Source organism: Colias philodice, chromosome 15, assembly GCF_061535455.1.
Source record: "Colias philodice isolate Cphi_HAF_F1 chromosome 15, ilColPhil1 Martin Lab GWU primary, whole genome shotgun sequence".
In the NCBI taxonomy this organism is placed as follows: Eukaryota; Metazoa; Arthropoda; class Insecta; order Lepidoptera; family Pieridae; genus Colias; species Colias philodice.
This window is the reverse complement of record NC_143100.1, coordinates 9,395,712-9,414,973: the sequence shown is the minus strand read 5'-3', so window position 1 is coordinate 9,414,973 and position 19,262 is coordinate 9,395,712. Positions and strand designations below refer to the sequence as shown.

The following is a 19,262-nucleotide window of genomic DNA, read 5'->3' as shown; positions in this document are numbered from 1 at the left end:
TCCAAGTTACCCTCTATATGTGTGCTAAATTTCATTGTAATCGGTTCAGTAGTTTTTACGTGAAAGAGTAACAAACATCCATACATCCATACAAACTTTCGCCTTTATAATATATTAAACATTAAACATTAAACATTAAACATCTTTCAAAGTAAAATATAAGGGTGGAACTATAGTGTTGATAAAAGTATAGTTAATGGAGGGTGAGGGCCCGTTCCAGTCGATGTGGAAGTTCTCAACCAACCTCGTTAGAAAAACCTCCAATTCCAACTCAACTACACGCCGACCTGAAAACAATAATATGCTTTGTTACGAAAGAAATAATCATTTATTTATATACGTGTTACCCCAAATATATTAAATTTAAATTAATAAAAATTTAAATTTAATATATTTGGGGTAACAAAATAAATAAAGAATTTATTATTATTAAATGGGATTGAGTTTTATCGGATTTATGCTTCTTCCATAATTTTGTAATATAAATTTTTGGAGCAATAAGATCTTCGCCTGAGTTGACCAGGGAAAATAAATAAGTTGCTTATGTCGCTAAGTAATCGGTTAAATAGTAGTTGAATATAAGTGTAGCATATAATATGAATGTATTTACATGTTAATAGTTAAACTTTAGTTGCATACACAAACGCAGATTTTATTTGAATTTACTCAATGTCGGAGTCACCTTCTTAAGTCAGATAATGTCATCTTTATAAAATTAATGATGAGATAAATAATGAAAATAATTAATTCTATATTGTTTATGTCATGCATATGTTAAATTGAAGTTGTTCTTATACTATGATTTCTATTGATTTTTTCAAACATAACCTACCGATACAGCTTCTAACGCCAAAGCCGAAAGGGCTGAGAGTAAATGGATGAGCGTTGCCATAGTACAAAGGGTCGTCTTTGTCAACCAGCCAGCGTTCGGGAATATACTCAGAGGGTCGAGGGTAGTGCTCCTCCAATGAACAGAGTAGTTGGTGGCCAAAGGAGAGAGTCATCTGTAATCGATGTTGTTTATTTACTTAGTAATGATGTTATTTCACAAACGGTAGTTGGAGTTTGATATCTTTGGAATGGGACTGTTCCCATTCCAAGATATTAGTTTATCTACCTGTGTAGATAAAATACGTTCATTACGATTCTGAACATTAATATTGACCTATCAACGTGTAGGTGTAATTAGTGATACAGTATGTTTTCTTTGGTATTGATAATAGTCACAGTGTATGTAATTTCATGGATAGGGTTAGGTTAATTAACGACCAGAGAGATTTTTAAATATGAAAGCATTTCAAATGTCTACAAATAGAAAGGTACAAAATTAAATAAACATCTTTTGATTGAACAAAGTTACTGAAGTTATAGCATTGATGGATAAAATTTAAAACAACGTCTGTTCTGTATTAAGTTACAAGATTGATGCGGCTGATATTAAATAACCGAATAATTGCCTCGCTCGAGAAGAATGGTTTAGGCTTGACACTGGATTGATGGATAAAAATATAAATTTCTTGAACATGTAATTTTTGAGCGAAATTCTTAAGAGACTGGGCTATAATAATTGCTTTTCAGAAAAGGATGGGATAGTATTTTTATGAACAAAATAAATAAGTCCTATATTGTTTGGGCTATTAAAACTCAATACAAGTAAACTATGAAAGAAATGAAAAAGTTCATACATCTTTGGGAATCCTATATCCCAGTATATTGTATTCTTTAGTAGTTGTTCGGGAATTGCCATTACCGACCGGCATAATTCTCATAGCTTCTTTCACACAAGCCTTTAAGTACGACTTGCCAGATTTGGACATTATTTCTTCTCGTAATTTTACTTGTTTATCCGGGTTTTTGGCAAGCAAATACAGTATTGCTAGAAGTGTGTTGGATCCCTGAAAAGTTTACTAGTTAGTAAGTGTGAAAAATTCGCAGAAAGCTTTAGCGATGCATTTGACTGAGAAATTATGTGTCTAATATGTACTTAATGTGGGTATGGTTTGGTAAAACGTGGAGTAGAAAAAGTGATACCAATGAGGTTGGTAAGAAGTGAATTTATATGTCCCCTTGTAGTTCGGATGCTGGGGCATTACATTATGCATCTATTCCACTGATCGATTTTCCATACGGAAAAGTGATTAGCTTTCCTTATCCGGCTAGACCGAAACATTTTGATCTTCGTCTTCACTGGGAATCGAACCCAGTACACCTCGGTTCTTCGCTGTACCAAGTAACAACATAAGGTAACAAAGAGGATGGCAGATGGCTATATCTCGGGGAATAAACATAATAGCGTCGAATATTATTTTTATTTTTTACTTACTGTATCAATCCCACCAAACAACATATCGGCTATGACTATCAGTGCGTAATCTTTATCAATTGCAAGAGTTTTCTCCAAAAATCCATGTTCTTTATAGACAAGTTCGTTTCTTTCAAGTTTTTCAATTGTTTCCTTAATATAGGCATTGCATATTCTAAAATTATTAAAATAACTTTGTTAAAAATGCAACAGACAATTATCAAATTATTCAGAGATCGCTTAAATTTGTATTTGTGCGGTGTACCTAATTACGCAGAACATAAAAAAAAATATTCAGCAGATTAATGCTTTTTACAAAAGTAGTAAATAATTAAATAAATAAGTATTTTCTTCATTATTACAAGAAATAACATATCTGTTAAACTCACTCATCTATTTCAGCATAAGTTTGCATCAGGACATTGAATTTTCTCGTAGGAAAAATCATCGATAGATTTGGTTGGAAATCTATCTCGTGGACGAGAGCGAAGAAAGTTTGGACACTTTTCAATAGTTTATTGACCCGTGAGTCAGGAGCCATGTTCCGATCGAAACAGTTGATACGATCTCCTAAGGCCACCGACGCGATGGACTCCAAGGACCATAAGTTAACCTCATAACTGAATTTACTTTGTATGTTGTTGTTTTCGTCTCGTAGTGATCTTAGCCTGTAAAGTTAAAAGTTAGAGTTTTTTTAGAAAAAATGGCATAGAAATAATGGAATTTGAATGTCAAGCTGTAACAATATAAAATATATTATTTATAGCGAAAGTAAGGCTTAAATATACAATTTTCCTCAGGTTTTACAATGTAGGTACAGGTGTACAATACACCTATTTTACGATTGATGACGAATATATGAATTATTATATCTCTATGATTTGATATTTGTATAGTAATAGTTAAAAAATACCTTTTAATCATATCCTGAGCGACATCATCGAGAATGGTTGAATATGACTGAATCACTTTTGGGACTAAGAATATAGGGTTCATTGTAGATCTGAATTTCTTCCATACTTCGCCGTGGCTGCAATATAAAAATAAAAATACAATATGTACCTCTCATGATTATTTTTTACAAATTGCAAAGAAAGTATAATACAAACAACAGTGTCAATTTTAAGAAATTGCTTTTTGTAACAAACCAAACATGCTTTAATTTTTGTGTAACTTTCCCCAATTTAAATATATCATCATATCACATGTACGACATGTAGTATATCATTGTAATTAGGTAGTATATAAGCAATTCCACACCACAGTTGAAGATTTCTTAATAATAAGAATAAAATGATACTTTACTCACTCGCTGAATAAACCAGTAGGGTAAGTGCTGTTTTTCTTTTTACGGCTATAAACATGGCGATAGTAAATTAAGCTTTGCAACCCTTGTCGGATTGGCATATCGTTTTCACCACGTAAAACCTGTAATATCATTTAAAAACTTGTAAATAAACTTATTAATATCTCATAAAGACTATATATTTATAATTTTAAATTTAACTTACTTGGGCAGCACTTTCTGCATCAAACACATAGATCATAGGTGGACCACCAAATATTCCATCAACTCTTGAAATCGGTCCATAGCGTCGAAACAATTCCTGGTGTAGCTTAAATCCAGAGAACTTTTGGTAAAGACCTATATAAAGAAAATAATTTATTAAAGCGAAAAGAATTCACGTCATGTTTATTTGGCTCCCTGATAAATAAATGTTTCTTTCATGTATTTGTAATAGGTATATGAGTTGACTGAAAACGTTTTGCTAACAAACGGGAGTCAGACTGTACTGGGCTAGAGAAGAAAGAGGTATTTTTCATAGTTTCGTAGAATATACGAACACTTGACGGTTTTATTCGTTTTCTTTGAAGGATTTGGTTGGAGACTTTTATTTCAATTTCGTTACTGTATTGTCATAGAGATCCTTCTTTGTTCTTTAAAGACTTTCTTTCGTGCAGTGTATACGAATGTTGACATTCTATGACCCGAAAGATAAATACGTATTTCCCGAAATGAATAAAATTTATCGTTTGGTATATTTTCTTCTATGCATGGTAAAAAAAACGAAGATTTTCGAATTACGTATTCAATATGAACATTCCGTGGTAATGTTGTGTTTGAAACCAAATGTGAAGTAACGTGAGGTATTCTAGACAATAAGTGTCATGAGTCTTGTTCTTGGAGGACTCCAAGAACACAAAACTATCTGTAACAACTTAAACAACCATTCGGTTGATTAGGATGTAGAGATATTCTACAAAAGTTACTTAAATTGACGATGTGATATTAGAAATTCTTAGAAGATATGAAATAAATGTGTTTGATTTTTAAGACATCAAGTAATTTGTTTTTCACGTAAGTCTTTACGTAAGTTTTCGATAAAAGGACGGTTATTGGAAGATTTTGCGAGTGTTAGAGTTATTTTGAAAATGCAAATGCTCTTAACCTAACTAATTATCAAGTAATATCTACATTAAACTGTTTACAAGAATGTATGGATTATGGAAATACAAGGGTTTATAAGTTATTATGTTTGTCTATTCATTGAAAATACTTTATTAATTGGTGTTAAAAGACATAATGAGCTATTAAGAGTAACTTATTGTTCCTATATTTTTTATCGCAAGTGTAACAATTATGTTATACCATTAAGCTTTTAAAAGCTTTAGTGAAACAGACAAAATGTATTAACATTAATTACCTCCAGGTAAATGGTTGTGTAATTGACCCAAAATGGGTATTGAAACTGGTCCTGGTATTTCTTCCCATGATTTAATTCCTTGATTCGAAGTTGTTGCTAAGTACCTGAAATAGAAAATATCATAACATAAATGCCATCTTAATACTAATCTATACAATATTCTATTAATGAAATACAATTGCATCTACACAAAGACTAGAATAAAAAAACCAAAAGTTCAACAACGAGTTGGCTTTACCGATTTTTCCCAAGCAAACAAGAAAATTTAAAGAGATAAAAAATGTAATGATTTAAATTGCGAGTATCCCTACTATATTAATATTATAAATGCGAAAGTAACTCTGTCTGTCTGTCTGTCTGTTACGCTTTCGCGCTTAAACCACTCAACCGATTTTGATGAAATTTGGCACAGACAATCTTTAGACAAGAACATAGGCATTAGGCTACCTTTTATCAAAACACCACGCGGGCGAAGCCGCGGGCGGAAGCTAGTAAGAAATAAAAAAAGAGATTATTAAAAACCTTACCTTTTAATAGAAGATGGTTTTATATTGGATCCATTAATGTTTGTTTTTTTAAGCGGAAAGTGAATTTTGGTGAAGATATTAGTAGACACATTAATATAGAACATTATACACTATTTTACCGATGGAAGATATTTGAAACACATGTACCTAATATTTTTTTTATTAAGTAATATTTGATAGTAATTTCATATCATATATTTTTCACGATTACTTAAATGTATTTAATATCAAACGAATTATCTTTATATTCATTTAAGTACGTATTCTAGATTACGACAAGAAAATGTATTCATAAAACAATCCACCACCACCTATGTAAATAAATTATTTAAATAATAGGAACAATACAGTGTTTACGAAGTGTGTGCGAAAACATTTTGATATATAAAATATAGCTTTGTATGAAATTGTACCAAATTGCGTCTAAATCAGTTCAGTAGAGGTGTGAAGTAGAGATAGACAGTTCGATTATATTAAGGGATCTATTGAAGTATAAATGAATGTCAAAGTACAAAATATAATCATTTAATCATATAAAAGTATGATAATGTACAAAATTATATAAAATATGAGAACTTATTTGTGCACTTAGTTTCCCTAAATTATGTCATTGGTCATTAAAATATATTCACATTTAAATTCTTAATTCTTATATAAATTTTTATTATTAATTATTATATTTACACATGTATTTTTTCATTTTACGTCCTTAAAAATAAATCCGTAAGGTCCAACAATGTAGTTGAGAGCAGAGGGCTTAATTTTTATCGGAGGTCCAGTCCACTCTATTTCGAAGTTCTGTATGACTTTTGACAGGAACGTTTCTAATTCCAACTCGGCTATGCGACGACCTAAAATGCAAATTAAATTTTTGTTAGTGTTTAAAATTTTGGGCGAGCTTTACTTTTGCTCTATTTATTCATTAAATGCTCAGATTAGCAAGAAAATGTTATGGAATTCCTTATAATGTAGAATTATTCAGCTAGTATCGTATGGTGAAATAATTTTTATTAATAACAGATAATAAAGTTTTCTAAATGTTTTCTAAATAAAAGATCCTTATAAGATTTGACTCGACTGTTAAAGAGTGTAACGTATACCAAATATGTCCATTTCTTTATACACCATCCTAAAAATGATTGGATTATAAATTGACATCTTGTAAGCCTTACCAATACAACTCCTGACTCCAAAACCAAAGGGATTGTATGCGAATGGATGAGCGTTTCCATAATACAAGGGATCCGATTTATCAGCCAACCATCGTTCAGGAATAAACTCTTTCGCTCTGGGGAAGTGTTGTTCAGTCACGGAGAGGAATTGGTGACCGAAGGTTACATACATCTGCAATTCGAAGGTTTAAGAATTAAGTATAAAAACTCGTTTAGAAATGTAGAGCCTTTTCTTAAAAACGAAAGCTCGTTTTATCGTATCTTTTCTGCTGATAATTTTAATTTGTAGTTATTATGGTGAAGATATACTTGGAAATAAAATTTTGATTATGCAAAACAATGTAACGTTAAACAATATCCGAAGTTTATATCGAAAATAAGTTCACCAAGGCCTCTGAAAAGTACCTACAAAAAAGACTCACAAATAAATCGCGTTACTCAAATAACACTTACATTTTTGGGTATTTTATATCCCAATAAATTATACTCCTTAGAAGTGAGTCGTAAATTTCCAGCAACTACTGGCATTATACGCATTGATTCTTTTATACAAGCCTTCAAGTACGGTTTGCGCTCGCTTTGCGATAAAACCTCTTCTCTTAGTTTTATCTGTTTTTCTGGATTGTTAGCTAGTAAGTAGAATGTTGCTATCATCGTATTTGCAGCCTGAAAAATATTTATTAATTTTTTAATATTTCGTAAATTTATTGATTTTGCGTTCATAATAAAAATCAGTAAATTTTCAAGTCATCATAAATAAACCCAAATGTGTCTCTAAATATAATTATATTTAGAGACACATTCACACTATTGTTCGGAGTGTAACTATCATATATGAAACTTTGTTCAAATTGTAATTTACATTCTTATTTATTTTTAAAATAACATTTAAAAATATAATAGAAAACTTACAGTGTCAACACCAGCGAATAACATATCACTGGCCATTATAACAGCCATTTTCTCATCAATTTCTAAGAGCTTCTCCAAGATTCCTTTTTCATCATCACTTTTCTCTTTCGTTTTGTTGTTTTCTATTGCCTTGTTGATAAAATATTTACTTAAACTGAAAATTAAGATAATAACTGTATAATATGATGCTTGTATAATACATAATTATCTACCTTTATTTTTTTTCAAACTATAAGAAACTCCGAAATAATGTCTTATTTTTCTAAATTACCCTTAAGCAACTGCCTAAAACTGTATAGGTACTTAAATTACGATATCCATTCATGTATGTTATACGTTTGGTCTATTTGATCTTTGTTGAATAGATTATTGTATTTTTTGCATTGTCATTATGCAAATATGCATAAAAATACATACTTAGCCTGTTCTTCATAACACTTCATAGCCTTTTTATAATTGGGTGTAGCAATAAACCTCCATAGGCTCGGTTTAAAGTCCAATTTATCTGCCATTATGAATATATCATGAACAGTTTGAATCAGTTTCTTTGCTGGAGAATCGTCTGGTAAGTTTGGATCAAGGCAGTTTATTCTTCCACCTAGAGCTACAACGGCGATGGACTCTAAGGCCCATAGATTCATTTCCACATCAAATTTTCCATCTATCATGTCTTTTTCGTTCCTTTTGGATTTCATTCTGAAATGAGGTTTTGAAATTTATTATGACTTATTATGATTTATTATAATACGTGGGATAATCTTATATATAAAATTCTCGTGTCACAATGTTAGTCTGCATACTCCTCCGAAACGGGTGGACCGATTCTCATGAAATTTTCTGTGCATATCGGGTAAGTCTGAGAATCGGCCAACATCTATTTTTCATATGTACCACGGGCGAAGCCGGGGCGGGCCGCTAGTCTTTCTTCTTATATATAAAATTCTCGTGTCACAATGTTAGTCTGCATACTCCTCCGAAACGGGTGGACCGATTCTCATAAAATTTTCTGTGCATATCGGGTAAGTCTGAGAATCGGCCAACATCTATTTTTCATATATGTACCACGGGCGAAGCCGGGGCGGACCGCTAGTATAAATGTAAAATAAAAGCAAATGCTGAAAATATAATGTACGGGCTATAAATTGACGATTCAAAAGCGCTAACTATGTAAAGAGTTCTAGTTTACTATGGATAAATAATCGTGAAGCTTGGATATAGGTAAATTTATCTATACTAATATTATAAAGCTGAAGAGTTTGTTTGTTTGAACGCGCTAATCTCAGGAACTACTGGTCCGATTTGAAAAATTCTTTCGGTTTTAGATAGCCCATTTATCGAGGAAGACTATAGCTATATCATCACGCTAAGACCAACAGGAGCTGAGCAATGAGGGTGAAACCGTGGGGAACAGCTAGTTAAATATAAAAATATATAAAAATGAATCGCAAAATGTGTTGGTAAGCACATAACTCGAGAACGGCTGAACCGATTTCGATAATTCTTTTTTTATTATATTCCTTGAAGTACGAGGATGGTTTTTATGTAGAGAAAACGTAAATATATACCACGGGCGAAGCCGGGGCGGACCGCTAGTATAAAAATAAAATAAACATTTACTTACCGAGCTACCATATCACCTGCGACTTCATCTAGTATGTTACTGTATAGCTTAATGGTTTTTGATTGTAACATTATTGGATTTACCGTTGTCCGGAATTTTTTCCAGGGCTCTCCATGGCTGGAATTGTGATCAAATATGATTTATTAATCATAACAATGTCTACTTTCCATTTAGATGATTTTATCATCATTTTAACTTATTTTTTAAAATGACCATCTCAAGGTCAACCAAAAAATATTACTGCCATCAAACAAACTATTATATAAAAGGGAATGACCGCAATTTTGCCGATTTTTTGTAGAGTTATACTAAATAACATCTCTATTAGTATTTAATAACAGCTATTAAGTTGCAATGACATGCTATTGTATAACGTAACAATACTACATAATATGACTAATATAATTACTCTGTTATAAGTCCAGTAAGTTCTTCTGGGGTGTCTTTGATTTTCTGTTTTCTATAATGTTCGAGACTGGCGAATCCAGGCCGTTGTGGCATCCAATTTTCACTACGTAAGACCTGTAATAAATGGTAATACATAATATGCATTATTTCGGAATAAGGGCTCTACTAGTAGTTGTTTGTATAGAATTTTATATTTCTTTTATAATATGGATACCTACCCTTTTGAAGATGAACTTACTTTTTTCAAAGTTAATAAACAAAAACTGAATTCTCTCGTTAGAAAATAGTTTGGACGAAGTTTACAGACACACTGATTGTCGGGAAATTAAACTAACGATTTTAACTAGGTTTGTAAGCATAGTGGAGTGTTGAAATAAAAAACAAAAATACAATAAATTTTAGAAAAGCTATTTTCTTAGAATCCATGGAATTTTCCTGTGAGTTACCAAAGTAAACATATGGATTATTACGCGACTTCATACGTTTTGATATAGTTTTCCTTACTAATCAGTATGCAATGTGTGCAATGATAAAACAGACTGTAACAACAAACAGACTGACAAGACACTAGGCTAGTTAAAACAATAATGCAGAGAGAGTGTATATCGATAAATTATTGTTATTCCACTTAAATATACTCTACAATAACACTTAACCGATTAATTAATTGTTTTTGAATCAGAAGTTTAACGTAGTTGTATAAGTAATCTGTGGTACCTACAACTAAGAATTTATCCAAATCAATTAACAAGTAGACTACCATCTTTAATTAAATTATATATATATAATAGTTTTTAACAGTCTATAGCGACTCTTATAGGAATCTTTGCTTTGAGACACAGTGTTTTCCTAATTCAGGAGCCTATTGATTCACATTCAAGCTCTATTTATTATTTCAATAAAGTTTCATTTTATTTTCATTTGCCAAGAAAACAAAATAAAATATGGATGATGATGTACTTACCTGAGCAGATGCTTCCGCGTCTAAGATAAAAATAAGTGTTGGTGATCCAAATACGCCATCCAACTTTACTATTGGGCCAAAACTATTATAAAGCGTATCGGCCATCGTTACTGGGTCAGAAAAGGAACCTGCAAATAAAATATTATTTAATATCAATGGTTGTTTACCTATTTTATGGGAAAAGATAATAGTATTATTATATCTCGTAGAAAGAAATACCACGTGAATCATCATGGATATTTGTTTTTTAATCATTGTTGTTGATAAATAAAGGATTTCCTGTTCGTAGTATTAACTCTTAATATGGTTTTTATTTTATTTTTTACTGAATCTTCACAGGTATTCTTACGTCAATTACATTAGAATAGAACAAAAAAGGGACTGCCACTAACAGCATTAAGTATAAATGTATCAAGTGTGTATACGTATAGGTTTGGCACTCAACGAAATTGACATACATTTTTCTTACAGTAGGTCAAATTCGTAAAAGATATGATATATTTTTAAAATAAATTTACTGTATACCACTCTAGCAGTATTTAAATTGTTTTTTATTCATTTGAGTACGTAATCACGATATGGTTCAAAGAATACCTGCAAAACATAATTCTGATGGGGCAATTTTCCACCCTTTTAATCTTTCGGTTTTGTTGTATAAATTACTAGCAAACCGGGCGGACTCCGTTTCGCCACCAGAGACGCCTTTTCTTTGCTATAAACCTCACGAAGCCCGAGACCTTTCCAACAAATGCAAAACCGTGGAAATCGATTCGATCCGACTTATTTTCATATAGTAAAGAAGATTTTCGGTATGATGGCTACTGAGATAATTACGTTAGTGTGCACATTCTTCTCGATTTTATATGTGTAATAATTTACAAAATGTAACAAGTCATTAATTTTCCGTTCGCATATTTAATTTGAAATACCCAAGCTACACTAAATTCATTATTAATATTATTAATAAATAATTATAATAATTAATAAATTATAGTCTATACTAATATTATAAATGCGAAAGTAACTCTGTCTGTCTGTCTGTTACTTAATCACGCCTAAACTACTGAACCAATTTTTATGTAATATGGTATGGAGATACTCGAGAAAGGACATAGGCTACTTTTTGTCCCGGGAAAATGACGCAATCCCGGAAATCCCACGGGAACGGGAACTATGCGGGTTTTTCTTTGACTGCGCGGGCGAAGCCGCGGGCGGAAACCTAGTAATTAATAAATCATTTCACGGTGCATTTACATCAAACGAACATAGAGCTAGAGCTAGACCAAGAGCATTCTTTTGTGATATTTTATAACCGACTTGAAAAAAAGGAGGAGGTTCTCAATTCGGCCGGTACATTTTTTTAGTGTAAACGAAAACTCGCATTCAGTTTAGTATAAAAACAATGCATAGAATCTTTTCGAACGCACTAGAAGAACAACGAAAGAATGCTCTACGCCTGTTTAAACTAAAAGAATTTGACATAGTGGGGTTAGAATGACCATTCGCTCGTTTGATATAAATTCAGCGTTATAATAATATTATACCTCCTGGCAAGAAATGCAGTGTTTGCCCAATAATTGGCAAAGACGATGGTCCAGGGATTTCCTTCCATGATTTAAGTTGCACATTCGGAGCTTGGTTCACTGTCGTGCTGTTAATTGCTACAGTTCTGAAAATATAAATGTTTCTTTCATACCTACTATAAAATTTCTATAAAATAACCTTTTTTCAAGAATGGTGATATGGAAAATGCATTTTATAGGTATGTGAAATTGTTAATTTTGATGACGACACTAATTCTAACTGCATTTTGATAATTCAAAATGATCGTCATTTCAAACGATAATCAAATTATGGTCTTTTAAAATTTTAATATAGATTTTGTAAATCTCATCAATAAAGATCCTTTATTTAAATTCTAACGAATCAAGTTATTAAAAATTTGCTAGAGCCCAATGATTTTCAAAGGTTTTCCATCCATGCATGCCAGATTTCGAATATTTGCAATTAGAGAAGAATTTCAAATTTTCAATTTTCGTTCTTTTGCATATAAGAACGATATTTTTCCATAATATTAAATATAAAATGTATCAATAGTACTCAGCACATAAATCATCAATATGTCTTTAGCAATTAGATAATTGTTTAGAAAATTATAAGCGGAGCAATCGGTAGATAATATGTCTTTGCAAGAAAGACAAATTCCACTTTATTATTAGATAATTATTAACCCTTAATTTGGTATAGTCCGGTGTGACGGACACTTATTTAAAATAAATCCTGCCAAGTTTTTATTTCATGTTCATCGATTTCTAATCGATTAAATGTTTATTTATACCATAAACAAATAGTAAAAAATTAAGTAATGATTGTGACAACATTGCATATGTCAATTGGGACGTAAAATGTCTGCGAAAATGCAGCCACCTGTTTTGCTCAAGGTATTTATACCTATTTTTCTTATTTTTTGTGGAAAAATGAATTGAATTATATATTTATTTATTAGATAATAAACATTTCAATCATTATTTACAAAAACATACACACTTTATTACATTTTTATGGTGTTTATTTGTAACCAAAATGTTTTGTCCGTCACAGCGGACATTGCTAATTGTATAGAAAAGTACCACTTTATTACTATGTCCGCTGCGGCGGACACCGCCAAAATGTGGGTGCTTCTGCTTGTTTGGTTATGGTTCTGAGTTTGGATTTTTTTTCTTTGCCAACAGCCTAACTGCGCAAGTAAAATTATTACTTTAGTGCCGAATGAACATGCACCTTCCGATGCTAGCGAAATATCAGATTCGGAAACTGAATGGCATGATGCAAGTACTAATTCTTCCACCCCTTGTTTTCTCCTGCACCATATTCCCTTGCTAATGTAACAATAGATACATCCGACGATGAAGAATTACACTCCGAAGATTCTGATAGACCTGCTGATGACCAGAGTCTTTCGTGCGTAAATTGGCGAGTCTTTTTATTAAAATGTTCTATCCCTATCTGCTATTCCTAGATTGCCTGCATCGCCTATAACACCAATAGCTTCTTGATTAGCACCCCGAAAAATAAGTACTAAGAAACCACCCACAGTCAAAGCCAAAAGACCAAAAAAAAAACAACTTTCAGCTGACTTACAATTATTATTGGAGAGTAACTCAATTCCGTCACCAAGCGACAATAGAAGAAGGTGAGGAGGATGATTACATAGACATGCCAGAAGATGATTCACCTTTGAGTTTCTTTCACCTTTTTTTCTCAAGATATTTTTACTAGTTTCGTAGAGCAGACAAACTTATATTCAGTTCAAAAAACCGGCAAGTTAATTCAACTAACAGAAGAAGAATTTAGACTACTTTTTTAATTTTCATACAAAATAAACATGAATTGTTTTTTTTTTAATTTCCATATAAAATAAACTGTAGTTCGGTATCAAATAGTTCTAAAATGTTCATTTCTGTATTTTTCTTTAGTAAAAAAAATAAAATTAACTGTGGTTTTTATTTTCCGTAATTTGGCAGTGTCCGCTGTGACGGACACCAGTTTTCCCAGCAGTGGGCAATGGTAGATTTTTTTTTTCATTTTTCGAGAACTTTATGACATACTCCTGAAACCACAAAATTGTCAAATTCATATATTTTGAATATTTTTATCGGTGCCAAATTAAGGGTTAAGTAGAACAATAACAACACAGAAATAATTAATACTACTTATGCACTTTTAATGCAGAATAAACAAATTTCGAAAAACAATTTATTTTTTTGGCATATATCTCTAATTAATGATTGCTGACATTTGTGTTTTTTTTGTGGTTAATTAATTTTATGAATAATTTGTTAAAATCTAAAGACAAATATTTTATTGTAGTACCATAAATTAAGATAAAATATTAAAATTCTAATATAATCTGTAGATAAGTAGGGATTGTAAGGATACAATTGAAAATATAACATTTGAATTTGAATTCGTATTTGTTTGTAGTGCACGTAAACGAAGAATTCCAACAAGAACTACGCATAATACAGTTCTAGAGTATCACGATAAAGGGCTCTTACATGAATAATAATAGATGTAACAACATTAATGATACAATTTTCCTCACCTGATAAATGCTTTAGTTACAGTTGCAGACAGCGACGTCTTCCCAACACCCAGCATGTTTACGCTTTACCTTTCGGCACACGATTGTTTACAACAAATAAATAAATCACAAATATTTAGTTGAACGCTTCACGTTATCTCATTCGTCATCATATCGCTGTATTTTCACTGATTATCTCGCAATATAATTTATAGTTGTTTGTATGTGTAATGCTTGAACATTTACCGAGACGGGACGTAGTGTACTGAGATGAATACGAAGCTAAAATAATATGACCTTCGTTCCATGTTTTGTAAATCTAATAGCGTCAGACGAATTTAAATCATAGGTACTGCGGTCAATACCGTAAACTGCTTTTTTATTCATGTTGTATTTATTGCACTTTTAGCTCTGGTTTATTTTGAAGAGATTCCAGCGTATAAGCAGGTAAAATATTCTCTTACCTTTTATGGAGTTGGGTAGTGATTTTGCATAATATGTATTCATTTACTTTTCGTATGCAGGTCAATATTATAATCTATTCAAACACAATGGATACTCGATGGAACAAAAAATACGAAAATAAGTACTTATGTAATATTATGTTTAAAATAATTATAAAACTGTTGTGTCACAGTGTTAGTTGCCCTACTCCTCAAAAACGGTGCCCTATTTTTATGAAATTTTATACTTATATTTGAATCAGACGTTATTTGTTTTTCATACTGCAAATCTAAATGATTAGGGTGTCTTGGCAGAAATCGTTTGCCGGATCAGATAATAGGTACGTATATCATAAAGACTTTCCCGGACATGTAGATAATTAATATACTTATAGAGATAATTTTATGAATTATTGAGTTATCGATTATTTTTTGCATACTGTATCGAAATAACATATTCATCTTTTATTTGTAAACAAATGTATCAGCAAATTACAACATGAATTATCTATATAATAAGATATCGGCGATTAGCTTCACAACCGGTTGAGGTGAGGAGTGACCTCGTTCTTGATCTTAGATCTGCTATAAAATTATAATACACAGCCTGTAATTATACTAATGCTTATAATTGCATTATAATAGGTACTTTGGATATTATATTATGTTCATTTATAACTTTGACCACGTGTGCATTTCGTTTTAGAAGTATGGAATTATGAAATAATAATATGGTGCATGTATAATTTTTAATAAATAATATAAATAATAATGTATAATTTTTTAATTTTACCTATGATAAGAATTACACGTCACGTCACGTGAAAATTATGGCTGCGGAGAACTTTGTAAATTGTAAATATATGAATTCAGTATAATATAAGTCAGATTGTGTTCATAATATGTATGATTTTATTTGAGTATCACGCTTATTTATTACCTGTCAATAATTTTACTAGCGTACCCACGCGAATTAGCCGGCATGAACATAATTTTTTGGACCTTTCAGTAATTAATCTTTTCTTAAATATGAAAAGGTTTGTTATAGTTTAGGAAAATGCTTTTATAGATAGAGATATAAGCTCGTGATTCTTTTTAGATCTTTTTGAATACTAGAATTTACATTTACTATATAATTTCGTCTTCATCAATTTAGACAGTGCACGCGAAGATAGGATTTTTGTTTTGAGATGAAAAGTTTTTTTTCGCAACCTGTTTTATTTACATACATAATTATTATGAAACAAATTAGAGCCTTTTATACTTCCTGATAGCTTTGAAGTAGTAAATAATTGAAAAAATAGTTTCAGTAGTTCCAACAACTATCATATTTTTTTAAATATTGGGCCCCTATGATTAAATTAAAGCAACTACTGGATAATTAAAAAAAAATCGTTTGTAAGATTAAAATTTAAAAGGGTTTGAAAATACATATATTCCAAAAAAGTATTTCTCTTAGAATCACTGAAAATGTTTCTATTAATTATGTTGCTAATAACTTTTATGTCATCGTCTACAAAGGAGCTAGTAGCCTGATGGTAATTGCTACCACCACCCGTGAATATTTGCAGAGGGGTTAAGTCTTTTGTGGAATTTACGCCTCTACAGATGGATAACTGATTTGAAAAGGTATGAGATAAACAAACGACGACGGTCGACGACCATTGAGGACAGGAACAAAAGAAAGGACTTGGAAGGATAAGGAAAAGGAGACTAATGTAGGCTTTAACATATTATTAGAGTTAAGTAAATTAAAAGACATTAGATGTATTACAAACGCCAATAGTTGATGATTCATTTCCACTGAAAATTATTTAAATTCCATAAAATAATATGATTTAGTTTAATTTCATAAAATGCTGAGTCTGCATTGTTCCACTTGCATCGATATTATCATTTCATGTACTTTATTATTGGTATGAAAAACAATTAAAATCCAAATAAGAATTATACAACATCAACAAAATGTTTTATTTAAAACTAGCCGGTCCGTGCGGTTTCACCCCCGTGGCTCCTCTCCACTTGGTCGTAGCACAGTATTACAATATCTATAATATTGTAATACTGTGGTCGTAGCGTTATATAGCCTATAATAGCCTTCCTCGATAAATGAGCTATCTAACACCGAAAGAATTTTTCAAATCGGACCAGTGGTTCTCGAGATTAGCGCGTTCAAACAAACAAACAAACAAACTCTTCAGCTTTATAATATTAGTATAGATCATTTTAACTAATTTTGTAATTATGTATAGTGTATATATGTTGGCTCAATAGATAACGGATGGTGGCTATAAACCTGAAGGCAATTTTCAGTTAATGAAATTAAATGGAGAAATCCAATATTTTTTTACAATGTAGTCTGTTGCTTTTTAACATTCGTTTTCAGTTATAATTTCTTGCCAGTAAAGGTAAAAACACCAATACCATGCAATGGTTAAAAAAAATGTGATAATTGTTTTACGTAAATCCTATATTTTCAGAAACGAATAATAAACTAAAAGCCAAATGAGTTCAGTAATTTGTTGAAAATTTAAATCATTTATCATATTCAAGAGTTGCAAAACCAAAACTCTCAGTATCCAATTTACACAGGGTAAGGTCTGAAGATGATTTATTATTAAGGACTTAGGTCATGTGGGTGACACCCAGATGTTACTTTGAGCTAGGATGCGACGGTTTCAGTTGTAAATGGATATGCTACGTGCTGCGAATATTTGAGCTTTAATAAAACGTGAGCTAATTATGAGATAAATCTGTGTCTTCTCAGTGTTTTTGTATTACTTATAGTTCTGTGTTGAATATAGTGTAGAGGTAGTCTATTAATAGTAAGATAATACAGTTTAGTTCCGTATCATTTTCTAGACACAAGAACTTGACCATCTATACTGTAATTTTTCTCTAGGCAAATACACAGTACATAAACTGTGCTAGAGAGACTGAAAATGTATTCAAATAGATTTTTTACAATAACACTTAACTTTCATGTTGTGATGTTAACAATCTTATCATCATTTCAATGCGTACCTGTAAGTGCATAAAATTGGAAGTCAGATAATTGTCATTTAATATTTACAAATATCACTTCGTAAACTCTAAATATGGAAGGTCGGTCAATGTTAGGTACTGTTATCAGTTTTTATCATACAGAGACAGATATAATTCGTCAATCAGTTTATCAGTATCATATCACGTGCAATTTACTACTTGTACCTACTCCTATTAATATTTTTATTACGTTGTATATTAGTCACACATCTTCGCTGTTTAAAAATGGAATATCAGTTAAAAAGAAATAAATAATTCAGAAATATACCTTAATAAATATTTACAAAATGAAGGTATTATGTCGCGTTTGAGTATATGTATATTCTATGGTTTTATTTAAACTTGATTATAATATATAATAATTTTAAATGAACAGTAGTTGTTCAGTTTTAAATGAACAGCAGGCAGATTAAACTTTTAATTCCGAAGTTCCGAACTATTTCAGGAAAATTGTTTACACATATGCCTCATGTTTATTTATACTATGTGTGCACGTCATCACATTCTCATTTAAAATATTCGAGGTCGCAATCCAATTTGATTCATATGAAAATTCCATACTAGGCTCATTGAGTACAGGAGTTTATTGGCCATTATTATTTATCCAATTTAGTGGTTTCCTCTCAATTCAACACTTATATGGTTGTACCGTTTAGAGAACGCGTGAATTGAATATAGAGAACGTCAAAGAAGTATAAATAGTTGGTTTAGTTAAATAGTTGGACATATAGATGGATTTATAAATATAAATTAGTAGGTATAGGTAATATGTGTGGTTTACTATTAAATTCATTGCACTTTCAATAATTTTGCTCCATTACTCCGAAGAGTAAAACTTGAAAAGTAATGTACATATATATGCACACATAATATGTTAAGGCTAAAGACTACAAGGCACAGTCTGGAAGGTTAAAAGGCATTTACAATATTGTACTTAAACAAGTACTAAATTTCATTGATGAATACATACAGAACAAATATTTGTTTCTTCGTTACGGGAGTACACATTGGTTAATAATATTTATAGAAATAATATTGTTACAAACTACAAAGAAGAACCGAATCTTCTAATGGTAAAC

At 31.1% G+C, this 19,262-nt stretch overlaps 2 protein-coding genes across 2 annotated transcripts; both read right to left on the bottom strand.

Moving 5' to 3' along the window:
- Positions 1 to 126: 126 nt before the first annotated feature.
- LOC149482443 (cytochrome P450 CYP12A2-like) lies at positions 127 to 5,638 on the bottom strand. The gene is made up of 10 exons (XM_089704116.1): positions 5,535 to 5,638; positions 5,008 to 5,111; positions 3,814 to 3,947; positions 3,612 to 3,730; positions 3,216 to 3,332; positions 2,692 to 2,970; positions 2,324 to 2,477; positions 1,686 to 1,895; positions 833 to 1,004; positions 127 to 287 (listed from the first exon to the last, which is right to left on the bottom strand). Exons 1-10 carry the CDS (start codon positions 5,636 to 5,638, stop codon positions 136 to 138), a joined length of 1,545 nt encoding a protein of 514 aa, XP_089560242.1. The 3' UTR covers positions 127 to 135.
- A 457-nt stretch (positions 5,639 to 6,095) lies between these two features.
- On the bottom strand, positions 6,096 to 14,948 carry LOC149482442 (cytochrome P450 CYP12A2-like). Its single transcript, XM_089703854.1, has 10 exons — positions 14,717 to 14,948; positions 12,156 to 12,280; positions 10,612 to 10,739; positions 9,649 to 9,761; positions 9,240 to 9,356; positions 8,036 to 8,314; positions 7,619 to 7,772; positions 7,160 to 7,372; positions 6,707 to 6,878; positions 6,096 to 6,385 (listed from the first exon to the last, which is right to left on the bottom strand). Exons 1-10 carry the CDS (start codon positions 14,770 to 14,772, stop codon positions 6,231 to 6,233), a joined length of 1,512 nt encoding a protein of 503 aa, XP_089559980.1. The 5' UTR covers positions 14,773 to 14,948; the 3' UTR covers positions 6,096 to 6,230.
- Between the last annotated feature and the right edge of the window lie 4,314 nt (positions 14,949 to 19,262).